Genomic DNA, 19,876 nt, shown 5'->3' with positions numbered 1-19,876 from the left:
CCCAATGCTATCATGCAGAAGACTCATTTTGAAGCCTTGAGGGGTAGAGTGGCGAATTCTAAATTCAACCCAGTTTGGCTTCCGGTGAGGAATAGTGATGATGGTGTGACTGGTGATATGATGAGAAGGGATGTGTTAACCAAGTATCAACAGAAATATAAACAGCGGTATGATGTCAAGATGGCAGTGAAAGTGAGAAAGTGGAATTTGGGTGATTGTGTATTGGTGAAGAAGCCTAAACATGGTCACAAAGGTGACTCTAATTTCTGTGGTCCTTTCATTATTGTTGCAATTAAAAAAACGTTGTAACTTTGGACAATGGTTGTACCTGGAACATGTCCAGGTTGATAAAGTTCACGGAACCTAGAAATGACTCCACGGTTACTTCTCCAAATTTGAACTTAAACACTGATATTGTGAGCAAGCGGCACAAATAATTACCAGGAAAGTTCAAAGATTATGTCCTATATTGATGTTTCTTTATTGGCTAGTTCACTTTACATTTTTCTTTAGTTATTGAATTTATGTTTTGTTTTTTGTGATTTGTTTTATCAATTACTATGTAAGGGGGATGTGTTATAATCAGCTGTCTGCTTATAGAATATGGAGTGCACGACATCACAGATTGTGGTGTAGTATTCCAGTGGGTGAGGATTCAGTTGAACAGCAGACCTTGTTGTTGATGGTTGTACTGAATAAAGCTACTCTTGGAAATACTAGAAGATTGGAGTATCAACACCCCATAAGCTAACCACTGTGTAGCTGTTCTCGTAGCAATGAGCTTCGAGAAATGTGAGCCTGTCTTCCCTATCTTGAGGGACGTACAATAGCTACCTCTGCAGGGTATGATAAAATGTAAAACAGCATGCCTAACATTTTAAGCCTTGAACCTAGACCCTCTATCCTAGCTTCACTCCTTATTACATATTCTGGATGCAAAGGAGAACTATCAAAAGATCCTTACAACCTGAAAGCAAGCAATTTAAATCGAACCAAGTCACACAAAAATCAATAGCAGGTGCGGCTCCATCTCTCTGGAACTCCGTACCACAAGACTTCAGATGTTAAGAAAAGCTGACCATTTTCAGGAAGAAAAAAAATGTAACACCTAAAACATAATTTTAGTATCCGCCCCTGATTAGCTCTTGGGATCCCTTTAAATCTTAAAACCCACGTCATGACATATTTTGCGGCAGAATAGCCTAGTTCATTAGGATGCTTGTGTTCGGTTGTAATCTGTTAATTGTATACTTGATCCTGCGGTGTTATCTGTAAAGCACTCTAACACCCATTTCAGGAAGAGTATTGCTTCAAAATTACCTAAATTAAATAAACAAATAAAATATGACCTGTGGGTACTCTGTCTATTATTAAGACTAAACTTTAGCCAACAAATTGAAACAAGAACAAGCATAATCTAAAAAGACTTTTCTTGAACATCTTCGCAGCACGTACTAGCCTAAGGTATTATCCAATATGCATTCAAGTAATAAGGAAGGCATGTTGTGCTTTATGCTGCAAAAACTGTTGTACTTTTTTATGAAGTAGAGAATTATGATAAGTGCTTATAAAGCCAAATTCTGCAACTTAGGGCCTGATTTAGAGTTTGGCATCTGGGTTACCCTGTCACAAACAACCTGTCCACTGTGTTGCAAGTGCCATTGAATATAATGCCCTTTTGATACGGCGGACAGGATATTTGCCTCGTTTGTAACCGAGTAACTTGTCTGCCAACCTTCCAATCAGGCCATTAGTAACCGGAGTGCATGAACTGGGCCCAGTAGTTGAGGACTATCGCCATAAGTGAGGAATCTCAAAGTAACTATGGATTTAGTCCTGTTGTTTAACCCACATGTCAATAGAATCACTAGGAACATCATTTGCACAATTAAAACAGTGATTCTGATCTTACAGTATCTTGGATACCAACAAAAACTACAAGCCATCCTAACTCTTGTGATCTCCAAGATGGACTGTATCAACCTCCTATACCTAGGGACGCTCTGATTATTTATGCTCAAAGTACACCAAATCCAGAATGTTGTGGCAAGAGGTCTCCTACACATACAGCTCAAGGAAAACACAATTCCATCTTTCAAGCCCTTTACTGGCTACCTATAGCTAGATGAACAATGTTAGAGGCACTATGCATCATTCACAGATCCTCTCATGGAAAAGGACCATTATCCTGACAGTTAAAGTTTAAACAATACTCAAAAAAGTTGACACTGTGTTTGGGTTTAGCAGTGTGAATTATTGTACCTCTTTACTCAGGAACTCCTCCTCAAACAAAAAATTAGGGGCCAGATGTATCAAGAATTGCTTTTGCAATTCTTAAATCACGAAATTTACCGATTCGCTATTTAAGAAACGCAAAATGCAATGTATGTAGGATTTGCAAATTTTTTCGCGAATCCACATTCCCTATTAGTGATTTGCAATTTGCGAATACCAAATTGGTAATCGCAAATTGCGAATGCAATTGCAAGGGTGCTAGGGAGCCTAAAGGCACCCCTAGAAAAGGTAAGTATGCACATGTGGTGCACACACACATGCCCCACTTGTGTGTGTCTCACAAACACTTGTCTCTTGACGTGGTTGCAGATGTGGATTCCCCACGGTGGTTTGGAAGCTGCTGTGACCACAGTGATGGTTTTTGGGAGTTGGCTGTGAAACCTGGTAAGTTGTGAGTGTGTATGTATCTCCTTATGTCCACATTTTGTGATCCCATTGCAGGCCCCACTCCCTCTGGCTGAAGGTGTGGCGGGTGGTCCTGTGCAGTGCAGAGTGTGCGGTGCTCACATGAGTCCGTTCATGCGGTTTGTGGAGGCAGGTCAGCGTTTCTGCTGTGCATTCTGCTCCTCGCTTTCAGAAGGTGAGTTGATACTCTGCACTTTTGCCAGTGTTTGATGTGACCTGCATCCCGTCTCCCCACTTTCTACACAACAAATGCAGATATCTGTGCACCTTTTTTGCAAAGGTGTCAGGTCAACACTAGGGAGTATGTAAGCAACTGTGGCTCTCATCCCAGCATATGCTGCTGTACATGGGAACTAGGGCCCATCCACATGTTTATTCCTAGGCATAGTATAACATAAGGAAATCAGGTCAAAGCCCACCTATAAGTTTCCTCCATGATGCACTGAAAGGAATCTAGAGATGATCAGTAACTGCCCTGAATATTACTATAGAAGTAAACAACTCACCTATAACTCCACTGCCTGATACTATGAAGGAAACTAGGGCCCAACTCGCCTATAACTCCCTTTCCTGATAATATAGAAGGAAATTATCCCCCCAACTCATCTGTAACTCCACTGCCTCATACTATTGAAGGAAACTAGTGCCCAACTCACCTGTATGTCCTCTACCTGATACTAAAAAAGGACACTAGGCTCCAACTGCCCTTTTGCACTAAGCATGACCCTCACAACCAGTCTCTCTTAGTATGTCCCTTCTTTTCTTCCCCTCTTGACATGTCTCAACGCACACGCTAGCCCATTTGTGACAAGAATAGAGCCACTTTTTTGTGTATTGTATTCCCCACCTGAATATCTGGCTTCATCTTGTTTCAGTCCCATGGCAGTACTTCCTCCCCACAGACCGAGAGGGCAGACGGAGTGACCATCAGAGGCGGCCAGAGCTCTGTAGGGGCTCTTATGAATTCCTGCTGCCAGCGTCCCAGGACACGGTGAGTGATCATGGCTTGTAGCTTACATATCTAATGCAGGTGGCCAGAAGGACCTCTAACACCCAGTACCACTTTTATCCCACTCAGAAAGACAGCTGTCTGGTCAGGAAAAGACAACACCACTAGGCAGGCAGGTAACTGTACATGTGTGCTCAGCACACACAGAAAGACATGTTATGTTATGGTAATTATCCCGCTGTAAAAAACACTGTTATGTGACCAAACTGAAATGTGCAATCTGTAAAATAATTCAAATATTAGTCAATCATAGCCAAAGGAATTCTTCATGGAGACTGCAAATTATAATTCAATTCTGTTCACTTGGGCGTTAGCATGTAACGTCAGAAAACCTACCCAGTGATTGGTCAAACATGAGGTCCAATGATCTCCAATATCAAGATCAAAAACATTCTGCTTAGAAAAGATTAACAGGGCACAGTGAGGATATTCTGTCTGACCACAGGGCTGTGTGTGAAAGGGGAGGTGTGCCTGGGTCTCTAGCGCTGCACCGTATATGTATGTGTAACCATCTGTTCGCATCACCACAAGAGAAATATCAGATAGAAAAGCTGCATTTAACAGACAACAAAATGAACAGGCAACTTACATAAACTGTCATATGTGTCTTGCTTTAGACACAAGTATGAAGCGTCATTGAATTGTGTTGTATCATAAAGGTACACTGTCCCACTTACAAGTCTTGCAAACCTGACTTTTGTGCCAGAGATGCTGTTGACAAGAGGGCATGGTTGTTTGCCCTGCACCCCTGGTATCTGCACTGCACCCCCTCACTGGAGGAGTACATCTCCACTGCCGTGTAGCCAGCGAGGTAATCTGTGGGAGGGTATTAAGCCTGAAAGGCAAGTTCTTACCACACTTGTTTAGATGAGTGCTAGGGCAGCTCTTTGAATCCTATTGAGGGCTGTTCCTCAAATATTGATGTCTCTGCCTACTCAGGTGTCAGAGCCTCTAGGGAAGTGAAGATCCCCTTCTTCATCTTCAGCTGAGCGTCCACAGGTAAACAAATATCTTATGGATAGTGAAAATTTCTCACTCTGTAACCAGTAGTGAGCTAAAAGACAATGCAGGGAGAGTGCCACCAGTCAACCGACCAACAGCCCTGATCAAATCTGCGCCTTCCGTGGAACCAAGAAGGTTCTCAGGTTTCTGCACGATCCTTTAACATATCTTCCTACCTAAAACAATCAAATAAAAAACAACAGTAAAACACAAACATGATGGCCAAATAACTGCATTCTTAAAATGAACAGATAACTGGCTAAATAATTAATAAGTGGAAATATGAATACAATATTACAATAACATAGAATGCACTAGAGCAATGTGACCCTAGATGAAAAGGTGTTAGTACACTTCATAATCGTTGACCCACTCAAGCTTTTGCTTAAACTTTCTTTCTTGGATCCCATAGATCCTGGTAGTCTATTTTCTTGTTTCATAGCAAATTTGATTCTTGGCACACCAGTGACGCATGCCAGCACCTTCACCACTGTTAGAGCTTGGGCTCTGTCAAACATTTATCTTCAGAGTGGTGACCTTTCTAGCAGCACGAGAGGTAAAGGGAGAAAACTAATACTTTTTAACATCTCAATTTAGTGTAGACCTTGTGGCCACACAATAATCCACATGACAACTTAATCTAGGTTTAGTAGGGATTATTTATACATTTAGAAACAAATAAATTTAGACTAATCCGAACATAATCACATAAAAGTACAGAAATACTTAGATAAGAGATTTACCCTATATATTACAAAGGAGACAACTAACTATGACAATGATGCAGACGATCAGGAAAAATAATTGAGTATTATTTTTCAACTGATGATTCTCCAAAGTAAACATGAGCAAGCTATCTCTCTTTACACTACCTTAAAAGTGGCAACCCTAAGCTAAGAAGTATTTGATGAGGGTGAAATCAGAAAGGTGTCAGCCGTCGGAGTCTTCAGTAGAAGGCACTCCAACTATGGGTCATGTAGCATAAAGCCACACAAGCAGAAACATAGGTCTGCTCCCTGTGAAAACCCTAAGATGACTCTCCTGTCCCTCACTTAGTTCAGCATAAAACATCAATTGCAGTCAGAGTAGACAATCCAGTGTGATCTTTGCTGGTGAAGGTTCCATAGCTTGAGTACAACTGGATACTTTCACCCCCTTTCCCACATCAATAGGTTGCAACTTAGCACATCCTTGGTCATTCTTCTCCTCTCCCATGAGAACTCGCCTCATTGCTGGTTACCGCACTTCCCCTTGCTAAATTTGTCTTCTCATACCTTGCTATCTCAAGAAAACAAACCCTCCTATGCTAACTAATGAGGCTTTCTCTCTCTATGTCTGCAGTGGAAACACAATAAAAGTATACACATTCTACATTGAAGGTTAAATACAAATTACATGTTAAACTCTAAAGGTGAGCATGGGCCAAACTTTTTCTCAAGGCCCACTCCAGACAACTTTGGTAGTGCACAGGGTTGCAGAATATGTGCACATTTTACGTACACAATAAATGCAGCTCATTAATACATGTATACATTGTAAGAACTACTATGATGTAATTCTGAACACACCCGCATGAAATAAATTCTTGTTACACGTATAAATGAGTAAACATTAATTTACACATATTCAATTTTAATTGCCTCACAATGGAACACATTTATGTTAACCTATCCTGTCACATTAACATGTAAGTATCACGTAAAACCTTACTAATCACGTTCTATAATAAGTATGTCATGTGGGGATACTTTAAATATGCAAAACTCCACTCCCTTTAGTAACGTTAATTCTCCAGTATTGAGGTGTCTTTCATAGATTCACATGTCTGAATCATTCCCCGTCGTTGGAGTGGGAGTCCCACGGTACATAAAAAAGCAATAATATGCATTAAGGGCCAGATGTAGGTAATTCATATTTACCACTTCTTAAATACCGAATTTTACCGATTCGGTATTTAAGAAGTGGTAAATATGAAGGGGGGAGATGTAGGTATTTCCAGATGTGGAAATACCGAATCGTTAAGATTCGGTATTTACCGAATCTGGAAATACCGAATCGGTATTTCCTATTGATTCCTATGGGCTGTGAAGCCCATAGGAATCAATGGGCAATACCGATTCTGTAATTACAGAATCGACCGATTTTGGCAAGGGTGCAGGGGGTGTCACTTTGACACCCTCTGGCACCCCTGTTTTAGGCTTGTGTGCCACATGGCACAGGTGTACATGCACAGATGTGCATGTACACCTGCATCGGTATTTTACCATGCAATTGTATTGCATGGTAAAATACCGATTTTCAAAGCCCTGTGTCAATGTGCAACTTGGCATCTACATACCGAAAATGCATTTTCGGTAATTTTACCGACCGGTATATTCACCGATTCGGTAAAATTACCGAAAATGCCTGTTTTTTGCCCCCTACATCTCAAAATCCAATTACCGGTCGGTAACGGCCGAATTCGGCCGTTACCGACCGGTAATTGGCCACCTACATCTGGCCCATAATAACCAAAAAACCTTGGTAATGACCAACCAGGAAGTAAAGTAGCCCTCTTCTTTAATGGCTCTCTCGATGCTGAAGTTTCCTGAACAACGTTTAGACTCAGAAGAGGATGAAGAACAGTCTGATGTGGATGAGAGGTTCCGTGCAGCCAGAGGTCCATCTGAGCTGCTTATAAAGTATCAAGAAGAAGATCATGAGGAAGAGCAGTTTCCTGAGCCAACAGGTCAGGCTCCTGCCACGGGGCCTACAGCACAGATGCCGTTAGCTCTCCTCCACAACTTGCAGTATATGTTGGACGACTACTATCGCCGGTTTCCTCCATCTGAATCGGCAGAGTCGCTCCCTTCAACGCCCATGCCTAAAGTACCTGCTTCAACGTTGAGAACCCCAAGGCAATCTTATCCGACACCTGAAGTACGTTCCACACAATCCCACCATACTCAGAAGGCTGTAACAACTGATGACGACGGAGAAGAAGGAGAAGTGGATAATAAATCTGCACTGTCGGAGTGGGATGACTACCAGACGCAAACCCCATCACCTACTGCTCCTCATTCCGCGGACTCTCCGCCTGTAGATATTGGAGGATTCCACCTTATAATGGAAAGAGCAACTAAGAGGTTCTTAAAATCGATGGAAACGAAACAGGACAACTGTTTCTTATATGATTTTAAAGATCAGCCACAAAGACAGGTGAAGACGATTATAATAATAGACTTTATCTGGAAGGAGGGACTTAAAATCATGTCAACTCCAAATTCTTTACCTGCAGTTTTACCACGTGTAGACAAGAAATATAAGGCACCTCTCACCTCACCTGCATGCCTTATAGGGCAATCAAAGATATAGTCAGTTGTCACCCAATACGGCCCAGAGAAGGGCTAGAAATCCATCTTCTCAAGTAACCGCTCCGCCTGACAGGGATGGCAGACGCCTGGACTCCATTGGCAAAAAAGTTTCCACGATAGCTGCAACTACTGTCCGTGCTGCAAACTCCCTAGCAATATTGGGGAGATATGATGGACAAATGTGGTCGGATATATCACCATATATTGAAAAGCTTCCAGAGCCTGAAAGATCAGATGCTAGGAAAATATTACATGAAGGAGAATGCGCGTCTGCAGAGATGATTGACGTAGCAGTAGATGTGGCATCTACAGGCTTTCGGCAGTTGGCTGGGGCAGCAGTGCTGAGAAGGCAGGGTTGGCTAAAGTCCACATCCTTTCACCAGGAGGTCCAAGCGAAAATCATTGATATGCCTTATGATGGGGAGTTTCTCTTTGGCCAGCATATTGATGAGGCCCTGCAGGCCATAAAGAAGGATACAGAAACTGCAAGGTCGCTGGGAAACCTTCAATTTCATAAATCATCCATTCGTGGTGCCAAAGGGCGGGGATCGTTTTCCACTAGAGGGGGCTACTCACAGAAGCGCTCATTCCAGTCCTCACAACGTAACCAGCGGTATCAACCGTATAAACAACAAACATACAGACAGCGAGGTAACAATTACTCGCAAGAAAAAAGGATGCCTTCTTACTGAGGATGAGATTCCTCCAGAAAGCAATGAGACGCATCACCTGCCGCCACCTCTGCCCATCCTAAGGTCAAAAGTTGGAGGGAGAATATCCCATTTCATCTCAAATTGGTCCAAAATTACTACAGACAGGTGGGTCCTGGATGTAGTGGCCAGGGGCCACGCTCTAGAATTCGTCAAAACCCCTCCAAAGGGTCCACAACCAACTCATCTCAAGTAGCTGTTCTCCCAGATAAATGTTATGATTCGGAAAGGAGCAATCGAAAAAGTTCCCCAATTCCAAAAAGGAAGAGGATTCTATTCAAGGTTCTTCCTCATACGCAAGAAGTCAGGAGAATGGCGCCCTATCCTCGACCTGCGTGCCCTCAACAAATACCTCAAAAAATTATCCTTCCGGATGTTAACACTTCAAGAAATCCTCCAGCTTATTCCCAAAGGGGATCACATGGCCACCCTCGACCTTCAGGGTGCTTATTTTCATGTACTGATTCTTCCCAGGCACAGGAAGTTCTTAAGATTCAGGGTGGCTGGCAGGGATTTTCAATTCAGGGTTCTCCCATTTGGACTTCGTTCAGCGCCCCGTGTGTTCACAAAAATGTTAGCTCCAGTAGCGGCGCATCTTCGCCTGGAAGGTATTCAAATTGTTCCGTACTTGGACGATTGCCTTATCAAGGCCAATTCTTTAGGAGCAGCAAGAGTACATGTTCAAAGATGCCTGACTCTATTCCAATCTCTGGGTCTCTCAGTCAATCTTAAAAAATCCCATCTAACTCCGTCACAAAGAAAGTCGTTTCTGGGAGCCACACTAGACACACGGCTCACTCAGGCTTTCGTCTCAAAAGAAAGGCAGCTCAAGATTTGCAAGATGACTCTCCTCTTTCAATGAAGAGAGTAAGTTTCAGTTCGAATGTTCAAATCCTTTCTAGGGATGATCTCGACCTGCATCCCTCTGATACCCAACTGTCGTCTCCGAATGAGATCTGTACAAGAGGAACTCAGCCTCCAATGGGTGCAGGTTTCGGGATCGTTCGACGACAGGATCAGCATAACTTACCGTATGAGAGAAGCCTTTCACTGGTGGATTCAAAAGAAAAACATGCAAGAAGGATGTACATTCCTGACGGAAGTGCCAAGTTATACCATCACCACAGATGCTTCCCTCGAGGGATAGGGAGCACACCTTCAGGGAATGACTGTCAACGGAAAGTGGAATCCGCAGCAAAAGAAATGGCATATAAACCTGCTAGAGCTGAGAGCTATTTTTCTGGCCTTGAAGTCCTTTCGAACAGTGAGACAATACAACAAGTATGCATTAGTTAAACAAGCAAGGGGGTACAAAATCGGCCCTTCTTTCTCAGCAAGCCCAGGAGATTTGGGATTGGGCTCTGGATCACAAGATAAACCTTTCAGCAGTTCCTGTCGCAGGGATGTCCAATGTGCTAGCGGATTCTCTCAGCAGATCTGCAATATCCAATCACGAATGGAAGATCCATCAACCGACTCTGGACCGAGGCTTCCGAGAGTGGGGTCAACCCGACCTGGACTTGTTTGCAACAATCCAGAACCGGAAATGCCCACACTTTGCAAGTTAGATTCCCCACAGGGACTCATGCGGGGATGCGCTTTCGATGAACTGGTCTCAAATATATGCATACGCCTTTCCTCTGATTCCTTTGGTTCCCAGAGTCATCCGGAAAATGAAGAGGCAGCCGTGTCGCTTCATTCTCATTGTGCCCAGGTGGCCTCGCCAATATTGGTTAACCGAGCTTCTACTTCTCTCGGAGTGCAATCCCATTCAGCTTCCATCAATACCAAATCTTCTGACAATGCAAGGGGGACAAATTTGTCACCCGGACCCAGCTTCCTTGAAGTTAGCAGCTTGGCTCCTCAACTCGTTGAATTCGCCCATCTAGATATCCCTGAGGATTGCCAAGAGGTTTTGGCCAATGCTAAAGCGCCTGCCACTATTAAGACATACAAACTTAAATGGAAAAGGTTCTGTACTTGGTGTCACTCAGCCAATCTACACCCAATTCATGCTAAACCAGAACAGATCTTTCTTCATTTGGCCAGATCAGGCTTATCTCATCCCACACTGAAGGTGTTTTTGGCAGCCATTTCTAGATTCCGTCAAGATGGCTCTAATTCTCTTTATGCTGCTAGAATAATCCAACAGTTCTTTAAAGGTCCATTCCATATGTTCCTCCTATTCGACATCCACCTCCATCCTGGTACTTAAATGTGGTGCTTGCCCAGCTCATGCGGCACCCCTTTGAACCTATTCACAAAGTGGATCTCAAGTTTCTTTCATAGAAAGTTTCTCTACTTCTGGCACTGACGTCGGCTCGTAGAATCCGCGACATTCAGGCATTTACCATCAAGTCTCCTTTTTTACAATTCACTTCAAATTCAGTGGTGCTTCATACCAATCCAAGTTACATGCCCAAAGTTCCCTCTGACTTTCATCTTAATGAGCCAGTGATTCTAAAGACATTTTTTCCTAATCTGCAAACAGCGGCAGAAAAAGTTTTGCATTCCCTAGACATAAGGAGATGTCTTAAATTCTATCTTCAACGAACTGCAACATTGCGAAAGACAGATCAGTTATTTGTAGCATACAGAAGGCTACGTCAAGGATATGCTGTATCCAAGCAGACCATAGCCCGCTGGGTGTCCTCAGCAATCAGTCTGTGTCATCAACAAGTGGGAAGACCTCTACAGTCTTTGCCAAGGGCACATTCTACAAGAGCAGTCTCTTCTTCCACAGCTCTTTTTGCTGGTGTGCCTCTCCATAAAATCTGCAGAGCGGCAACTTGGTCCAGCAGGCATACGTTCACCAGGCTTTACTGTTTGGATGCTGCAAGTGATGCAGATACTTCAGTGGGACCAGCAGATCTTCGCAATCTTTTCAAATAAGGTGAGCCTCTGTTCTCCCTCCTCCTCTATGCGCTTGTAGATGCTTATTTTACATGTTATTCTCTTTGCAAAGTATGCGTATGTACTATAATACAAGGAGCGTCTATGAGCATTATGATTTGTACTGCTATCTACTCTGATTCAGGCATGTGAATCTATGAAAGACACCCAATACTGGAGAAGAACAATAGTTACATACCTGTAATCTGTGGTTCTCCAGTATTGGTGTCTTTCATAGATTCACATGCACCCGCCCACCTCCCCTCAGAGGCTCCTCAGGCGATTATGTTGGCTTCACTCCTGTGCGAGAAAATCTGAGAGCCTGAGCCTCTGGGGAGAACATTCTGATGGGTGCTGTCGCCTGATTGGCTGCAGTTTGGTCTATACAAAATGACTAGGATAGTCATGAGTGTGGAAGTTTGCCTTTGTAACTTAGGGCTACTTTACTTCCTGGTTGGTCATTACCAAGGTTTTTTGGTTATTATATGCATATTATTGCTTTTTTATGTACCATGGGGCTCCCACTCCGACTACGGGGAATGATTCAGGCATGTGAATCTATGAAAGACACCAATACTGGAGAACCACAGATTACAGGTAAGTAACTATTGTTCTTCACTGAATATATTTGAGTGCTAACTACACATGAGTATGACGCACCCCTACTCTCAGATCGGATCAAGATTACACTTCTGCAATCCCCCTTCTGATGGTGAATCAAGCCATCACAGAACCTTATCATATCTTTTGATCTTATTAGATAGCCAATATAAACCTTTTTGTGGCAATTGCTGTTCTCTTGAACTCCTCCGAATGCTTCATCTGATTATAATATTTGTTCTATTTCCTTTCTAATTTCAAGTCCTCTTTTTTTCTGTGATATTATTTTCTGCTCCTTGTATCTCCGGTAGACCTTCACACCCACAATCAGGATTGTTGCACAAAGCACAATAATAAGCAGCGGTCTCAAAATAGAACCCATTATACCACTTCCTAAGTCTGCGATCTACCTACAGCACTAAATCCAACTCCAACTGAATCCTAAATACTTTCTGCTGCCAATCCGCTCACTTCATTTTGTAATTCAGTAATATTCTTCATGAACTTTTACAAGTCTTTACTTTTGTCTAGGATGTAAGTACCACATTGTTGGACTTTTAGCATCCAGCAGACTCCGCCTTCCTTTGCAAGCAGCATGTCTAATGCAAGACGGTTGTGTAAAACAAAAGCCCTAATAGCAGCCATCTCAGTATTCACCAGCAACATAGATCCAGCTGTATTAGTAGACAACTTATCAACTACAGTGGAAAGTTCTCTAATCATGATGTCATTCAATATCACTCCTACTCCTGGAATTATTGCTTCAAAAATATCACCCACTATTTCTCCAGCCATAGCACCTTGTTTGAAGCAACTTTTCTCCTCCCACACAGGATGATCAAAATTCTCCACATGATAAATCTTTGGAAACACTACTCCTGCATAACATAAAATACCATTTGTTTGGCAATTTAAAATAAGCATTCTTCCCACAAATAAAATAAACTCCAGGAATCACAGGATCTGTTCTATCCAGAAATAACTTCCAAGATTCTCGAACCTCAAAAGTATGATCACTCTCACTCTGCCCCTCAGGAATAGTATCATATTTATTCCTATCATTGTGTATGCACAATTTCTCTTGGTGTTGAAAATCTAACATCAGTGCTTCAGTGTTCTCTGCAGCTTGATGAACTACCTCTTATTGCGACAACTTGTAACACCAACCGCTTGAGCTGCATTAATTTGCACTGCTCTATATCTATTTTCTGCCTACTCTAAGAATTTCTTTTCAATGTCACAGTCGCGGCCAGAATGACTCCCAGGTGTGGGGTCGAGGGTCACGCGGGGAGGGGGGTCGCACTGGGGTTTAATTTAATATTAAAACAAAATATTAAACTTACCTTTCTGCTGGCTGGGTCCTGTGTTGTCTCTGCTTTTGCTCTTGCTCTCCTGCCTTTGGCAGGAACAGGAAGCAGGCAGCCAGGCTCCCACCCCAATCACAACGCTGTCAGACAGGGGCTAATGGCCCGGCCATGTTCTCCATGTAGGCTACATTGCAGCCTGCATTGGCGAAGGGCAGTGTGCGCATGACTGGTTTGGTCGGCCCCAGAGGGCTGACCAAACCATTCATGCGCACTCAGAAGTGGGCACACCACTCCTCACCTGCTCAGTCCTGCTTGCAGAGCAGCCCCGCCCACCCTCCCATCTGCAACCTAACCCTTCTGCTTTCTCACAGTGTGAGAATCAGAAACATAAAATGGTAGTTATTGCCATTTTATGTTCCTGCTTCCCACACTGCGAGAAAGCAGTGAGGCAACACTCCTCTGCCCTAGTGGAGGAGCCACCCCTGGAATGTCAGTAAGGACACAGGTCGAATTATATCCACGGGCATAAGCAGTGGCTAGTGTTTTAATTGGGGACAAATATCTGCTAACAGTTTCCGCATTCTTAGCATAGGAATGTTGGTTCAAATGTTTGAACTGTGGAACTTCTGAAAAGACTAAATCATAATTAGAAAAATACTGAAAATTATCCTGACCATAGCAAATACTCAACAGTAAACTACATGTAATGCCATATGGCAATGGTATGTGATGGGATGTAATTTCCTCAGCCACTGAAGAAGGTAGCTGCATGCAAACAGAACAGTCCCTCACTTCCATCGTATTGACGTACTCATAAAGCATATTAGTGCGTTTAATGTGAAATCTCCCCTAGAGAAGTCAGTATGTAAACTGTGCCCTTCTAATGACTATAACCCTTCACCCATTATGTTTGAAGGTTTCTGTACAGACGTAGTTTTCTCTCCTTCGACCTTTGATGGGCTCAAACTTAATCCTACAATTAGCTTTATTAAGCCTATAGCTAATATTGTGCCTATTATATACCTACATCTATGACTATTATTATTCAGATCCATACTATTTGAATTCATACCAAGTGGGTAGAGAAATAGCAACAACAGAATCTTCTCTGTCATTCTCAACCTGTGCAAAAGGTAAACCAGTCTATAATTGCTCGCAACCTTTATTCACAATACATACAATCTTCATGAGGCTTCCTTAACTCTACTCTGTGTTCTTGTAAATGTTAACCCTAATTTTATTCTTCTGCCACTCTGGCCTAGCTATTCTTCCTTAAGCACTCAATAAAGTTCATTCATCATCTCTAATAATATGAGGACCAAGTTTGTTGATGAGCATTTCCATTAGCATTATTTGCAATCCATCACCAAGCACAGGAGACTCTTCCGGATTCAGATAGGGAAATTCAGTCTCATTTAGCAAACAAGTTCTCAAAGCACCCAGACTCATCGGATAAGTAAATGCAAATGTAAAAAAATAGTTCAAATCAAGTTCCAAAGATTTCAGAAGTATTTCCACTATTATTCCAGAATGCCCAGAAGTCACTCTTGTTGTCATTAGTAGCGAGATAGCCCACTCAGGAGAAGAGTACCTCAGGCAAGGCACCCTCAATCTTTTGGATCTTCTGAGATTTAATCCTTCACTTTCACTTCCAACTCTGATTCACCACATGCTGTTTATTTCCCTGTCCCTGAATATCTTTTCTCCTGTAAAATTGTACTTTTTAATGTACCATATTGCTATTTTCCTTATATGTATATATTGCTATTTGATTTGGCAGCCCTGATGAAGCCCCATGGCTGAAAGGCAGATTATAGGGTACGAAGCACGTGTAGGCTGTGCCACAAAACGTTTTGTGTTCTGTTTCTGTTGAGTTCTCAAAGACTCCGAAGGAAAGAGTCTTCTTCTCTTTACTCAGGATCCAATAAAAGGACTTCATTCCTAATAAACAATTAATATTTTGATTTGTCCTGGCACACTTCTTAGTAATAAAATAAATGGGGAAGGGGTTTCCCATTTGCTGTGGAAAAATACTTTCATAAATATCCTCATTTACACACAGGAGGGTAAAAAAATCTGGGCCCATTACCCCCTTCACCTAGTAAACCTCTATAGTGACCAAGATCACCTGGTATGGACAACGCCAACGAGACTCAAGACAGTTCTTCCGCACATGCTTCTTCACTACGACCCAGTCACTGTGACTGAGGTCGAGGCACTACTCCTGATGTGGCGGTGCTGTTGTCGCTTCGACCTGGTGAGAGACAGAATATACCACATCAGCCAATTCCTTACAGTAATCGAGCACTAAATCGTCTGTGATGTTTACAAGCATATTTGCAGGCACAGCTGGCAATCTCATAGCCCTCTCCATGTTTATCTCATGAGGCGATAGTCCTGTTCTTTGATCTGGGACACTGCGAAGACTAATCAGCACCAGAGGCAAAGCATCAGGCCATTACAGAGATGTCGAAGCACACACTTTCGCAAGTATAGATTTCAAAGTGCTGTTGAATTGTTCCACAATACCTGAAGCTTCTGGCTGATCACTGCAATGTAATCTCTGTTCCACTTGCAACACTGCATATCAGATTCTCAGGACCTCATTATTAAAATGAGATCCTTGGTCTGACTTCATTGAGGTTGGAAAACCCTATCTTGGAACGAATTCACAGCTTAGCTACCATGAGGTTATCACATCTTCTAGTCAGGTAGGCTTCCACCCAACGTGATAAGATGCACACCACTACTAGAATGTACCTCAATCCATTGCAAACTGGCACCTCAATGAACTACAGTTGCAATCTGTTGAAAGGACCTCCACCTCTCCCTATGTGACTCAGTGTAATAGCAGTTCACGTTCCCACATTCATTTGATGACAAATCACACATTGATATCACAATGCCTCAGCCATCGCTCAAAAAACTTTGGGTTAAACCAAGTCTGCCTAAAAAATCTCACCATTGAATCTCTTCCTACATGCATCGACCTGTGATAGTACCTGGTCATAGGTGGCTACAAACTATTAAGCAGTATGGGCCTTCCATCTCCTGAAACCAGTTTCCGCATCCCTAGGCCATATGGTTACGAGAGTGGCGGTTCCCAAGCCGAGCTCTTAATGATGACCTGTTTTACTCAGAGATTGAAGTTGCAATAGAAGACTACTTTGACTTAAATACTGGCACAGTTGATACCTGTGCTGTGCTCGGGGAGGCATTTAAGCCATACATACGGGGGGTCTGCATCGCTAAACATGTTCGGGTTTTAAAAGACAGATTTATTTATTTATTGCTCCATCCCCACCCTGAAGTATCGAGGCAACAACTTATGCTCCTCACTGAATTTAGAAAGGCGACAGAACGCGAAGCCCTCTTTCTAAGCAAATATGCAACTGCCCGCTGCTACGGAGAGGACGAAAGGCCAGGTCGCACCTTGTCGCAATTACTAAGACCCCCATATAGCAAGTCTTGTATTACAGAACCTAGAGCCTCCTCAGAGCGACTATTAACTGACACCGCCGAGATCCGTAACGAGTTCCTGACGTACTATGACACTTTATATACCTCCAAAGTCACAAGTGATCCCACGGGTCAGGAGAACTACCTTGAAGAAATTGCATTAGTATACCTGGAAAAATACATGCAAGACTTCCTAGCCGAACCCTTTTCCAGTGATCAGATAGTCAGTGCACTGGATGGCTTCACCGGGGACGTTTATAAGTCTTTATAAGTCTTACAAAGATTTAGTAGCTCCACGGCTTCTTGAGGTCTACAATGAAGCACTCGAGCTGGGAAAATTGGTCCCTTCACCCTCAGGGAAGCAGTAATTATTCTGCTGCCTAATCCAGGTAAAGACCCATTACTGTGTAGATCGTACAGACCGTTATCCTTGCTAAATTTAGATTATAAAATCTTCGCCAAAATGATTGCCCTTCGACTGGCCCTATTGATTGATAAACGTATCTCCCCAACACAATTGGGGTTTGTACCACACGGATCTACCTCTCTAAACCTTAGAACCTTGTTTGCAGTCCTGGATAGAATAAGTCCAGACGTTCCCGCGGCTGCGGTCTTATTAGATACTGAGAAGGCATTTGACTCTCTGGAGCTGCCCTTCTTTCTCTCGGTGATGGGCAGAGATGCCCAGGGGGGTTATCACAGTCACTGTACTCCTCTGCAGCGTTCACACGGCACAACTGCGCCTCAACGGCACGCTATCCTGCTCATTCTCGCTTTCTCGAGGCACCAGACAAGGTTGCCCCCTGTCACACCTCCTGTTTATACTTGCGCTGGACCCGCTGGTCAGGCACTCATCTCCAAATAGTATAGAGATCGTGCTGCGGCTGCCCCCGTAGATGACACCTAGATCCGTGCAGACTGGGATGTAGATCTAGGGCATCCCTAGGGCATCCCATTCTAGATGACCAATGGGCCGAGTGCTGTGCACAGACCAAAAATATCTCCCTGAGCAGCCGCCACAAATTAATTCATTTTAAGTTCCTGTGACGCATTTACTTCATCCCCGAGAAATCACACAGAATAGATTCTAGCAGACCCCATTGTTGTTTGAAATGCGGGGCTCCACATGCAGACTTCGCACACCTCACCTGGAACTGCACTAAGGTCCAGATCTACTGGGAGGCAGTGTTTAGTACATTAGGGGAGATGGTGGAATTGGAATTCACACCTACACCTGAGGTAGCCCTTTTGGTTTACGTGGCCAACTTCCCTAAAAGGGTCCAGAAATTTGCCATTGGCCTGCTACTGGCGAAAAGAGAGATCGCCATTAAATAGGGACGCAAAACAGCACTCACATTAAAGAGCTGGTTAAACAGCTTAACATACTGCAACACAAATAGTGAGCTGTACGCTAGCACATTACCACGCGCCTCAAGCCCAAAAGATATCTGGGGCCCACTTAAACAGTACGCGACCTCACTGAGCACACCGCCCGCAACACAATTGGAGCAGTGGCTAGCACCCACAGGGGTGGGTTGATTGGACCCCTTTTTTATTACTCTGGAAAGGATTTTATATTGTCCAGTAAAGCGACTCACTGATTCTTATTATGATGTAACTTTGACGTAAGAATGTAACTGGTAGACGAGCTGGACATTCAAGCATACAGGAATTGGCATGGTTCAGCGTGCTTATTGGATTGCATTCTGTAATGTACCATTAACTGCATATTGGCGGCATTTTACTTAACAGTATTGTTTGTCATTCAAGTTCAAGATTATGACACAGTAAGCTCATTTACACCTTGTATTGTATGATTAAAATGGTAAATAAAGAACTTTAGGTGTACCAGACAGTGTGCAAATGTTTTACAACCTTGCCAGATTTGGGGTGACATGGCATTCAGATGGCTTTACCGCATACTCCAAGCTCCAACCTAAGAACCAACTCAGCACTGGTACTGGTTCATACTGAGCCCAGTCCTCGGCTAATTGGTGAGGGATGAGGACGTGGAGTTACAGAGGGCAGCCAAAATGTGCATTTTCCATCAAAGTTATAATTGGGAATTATTGGAAAGCAAGAACACAAAGATTGCAGCCTGAAGTCTCTAACCAGCAGGAACCGCGAGGAATGGTTCTGAGTGAAAACACCTCACAAATTGCCTGACTTAGAACAGATGTGGTCTTGAGCTGAGCTTCTGGCACTGGTTGTGCAGAGCTTACCGCTGGACACAGCTCTTAAACATTTTCTATGACTTGCCTGGAGCCCATAGAGCACAGTCAAATACCATGCGCAAAAGACTTGGGGAAAGGAGGGGAGGATAAGTGGTTCCAGTGATGCCACAGGCCATGTAATGTAGCTAGAGTCCACACAGCATGGCCAGAGGCTGTGCCCTGCAGGCTCAGTGGTCAAAAGGGGTTCACAGGTGGCACTGTTACAGGCCTCACTTTGTGCCCACAGGCAAAGCTGAAAGCTTTGGGGCAAGTGGAATGTACACGAGGCACAGCCATTAAACGTGCTCTGAGCTCACAGCGCATGGGGAAGGGCTGAGCCCTCTAACCTGTTGTGGCAGGGAGCAAGCAAGTAGGTTATGGCTGTAGTCTTACTTTTATGCCCACTGGGCTTCTATGGAGTGAGAATTATGGCCATGCAATGTGCCAAGAGCCCAAAGGAGACCATGTCTTGTGTCAGTGCTCACAGGATACAACCGTCAGCCATGCCCAGCAAACTCTGAATGCAGAATGTTCCACAAAGCCTTGCCCTAACACCAGAACCTACCTATGCACCCAGAGTCTGCTATGAACACAGGTCAAGGCCTCTGGCCGTGAAATCCCCCATTCTATG

The 19,876-nt window shown here is 43.5% G+C and overlaps 1 protein-coding gene across 4 annotated transcripts in view; it reads left to right on the top strand.

The window, feature by feature from the left end:
• Positions 1-19,876, top strand: part of LOC144791964 (protein transport protein Sec24C-like) — a 336,072-nt gene that overhangs the window by 207,570 nt on the left and 108,626 nt on the right. For all 4 annotated transcript variants that reach the window (XM_078666821.1, XM_078666819.1, XM_078666820.1 and 1 more), the window contains 2 exons: positions 2,737-2,875; positions 3,576-3,691. In XM_078666821.1, coding sequence (XP_078522947.1) covers positions 2,737-2,875; positions 3,576-3,691 — 255 coding nt within the window. The remainder of the gene's footprint in view (positions 1-2,736; positions 2,876-3,575; positions 3,692-19,876) is intronic.

This window comes from Lissotriton helveticus, chromosome 11, assembly GCF_964261635.1.
Source record: "Lissotriton helveticus chromosome 11, aLisHel1.1, whole genome shotgun sequence".
NCBI classification, from domain to species: Eukaryota; Metazoa; Chordata; class Amphibia; order Caudata; family Salamandridae; genus Lissotriton; species Lissotriton helveticus.
Note: the sequence above shows the minus strand (reverse complement) of the source record. Positions and strands in the feature narration are given on the sequence as shown.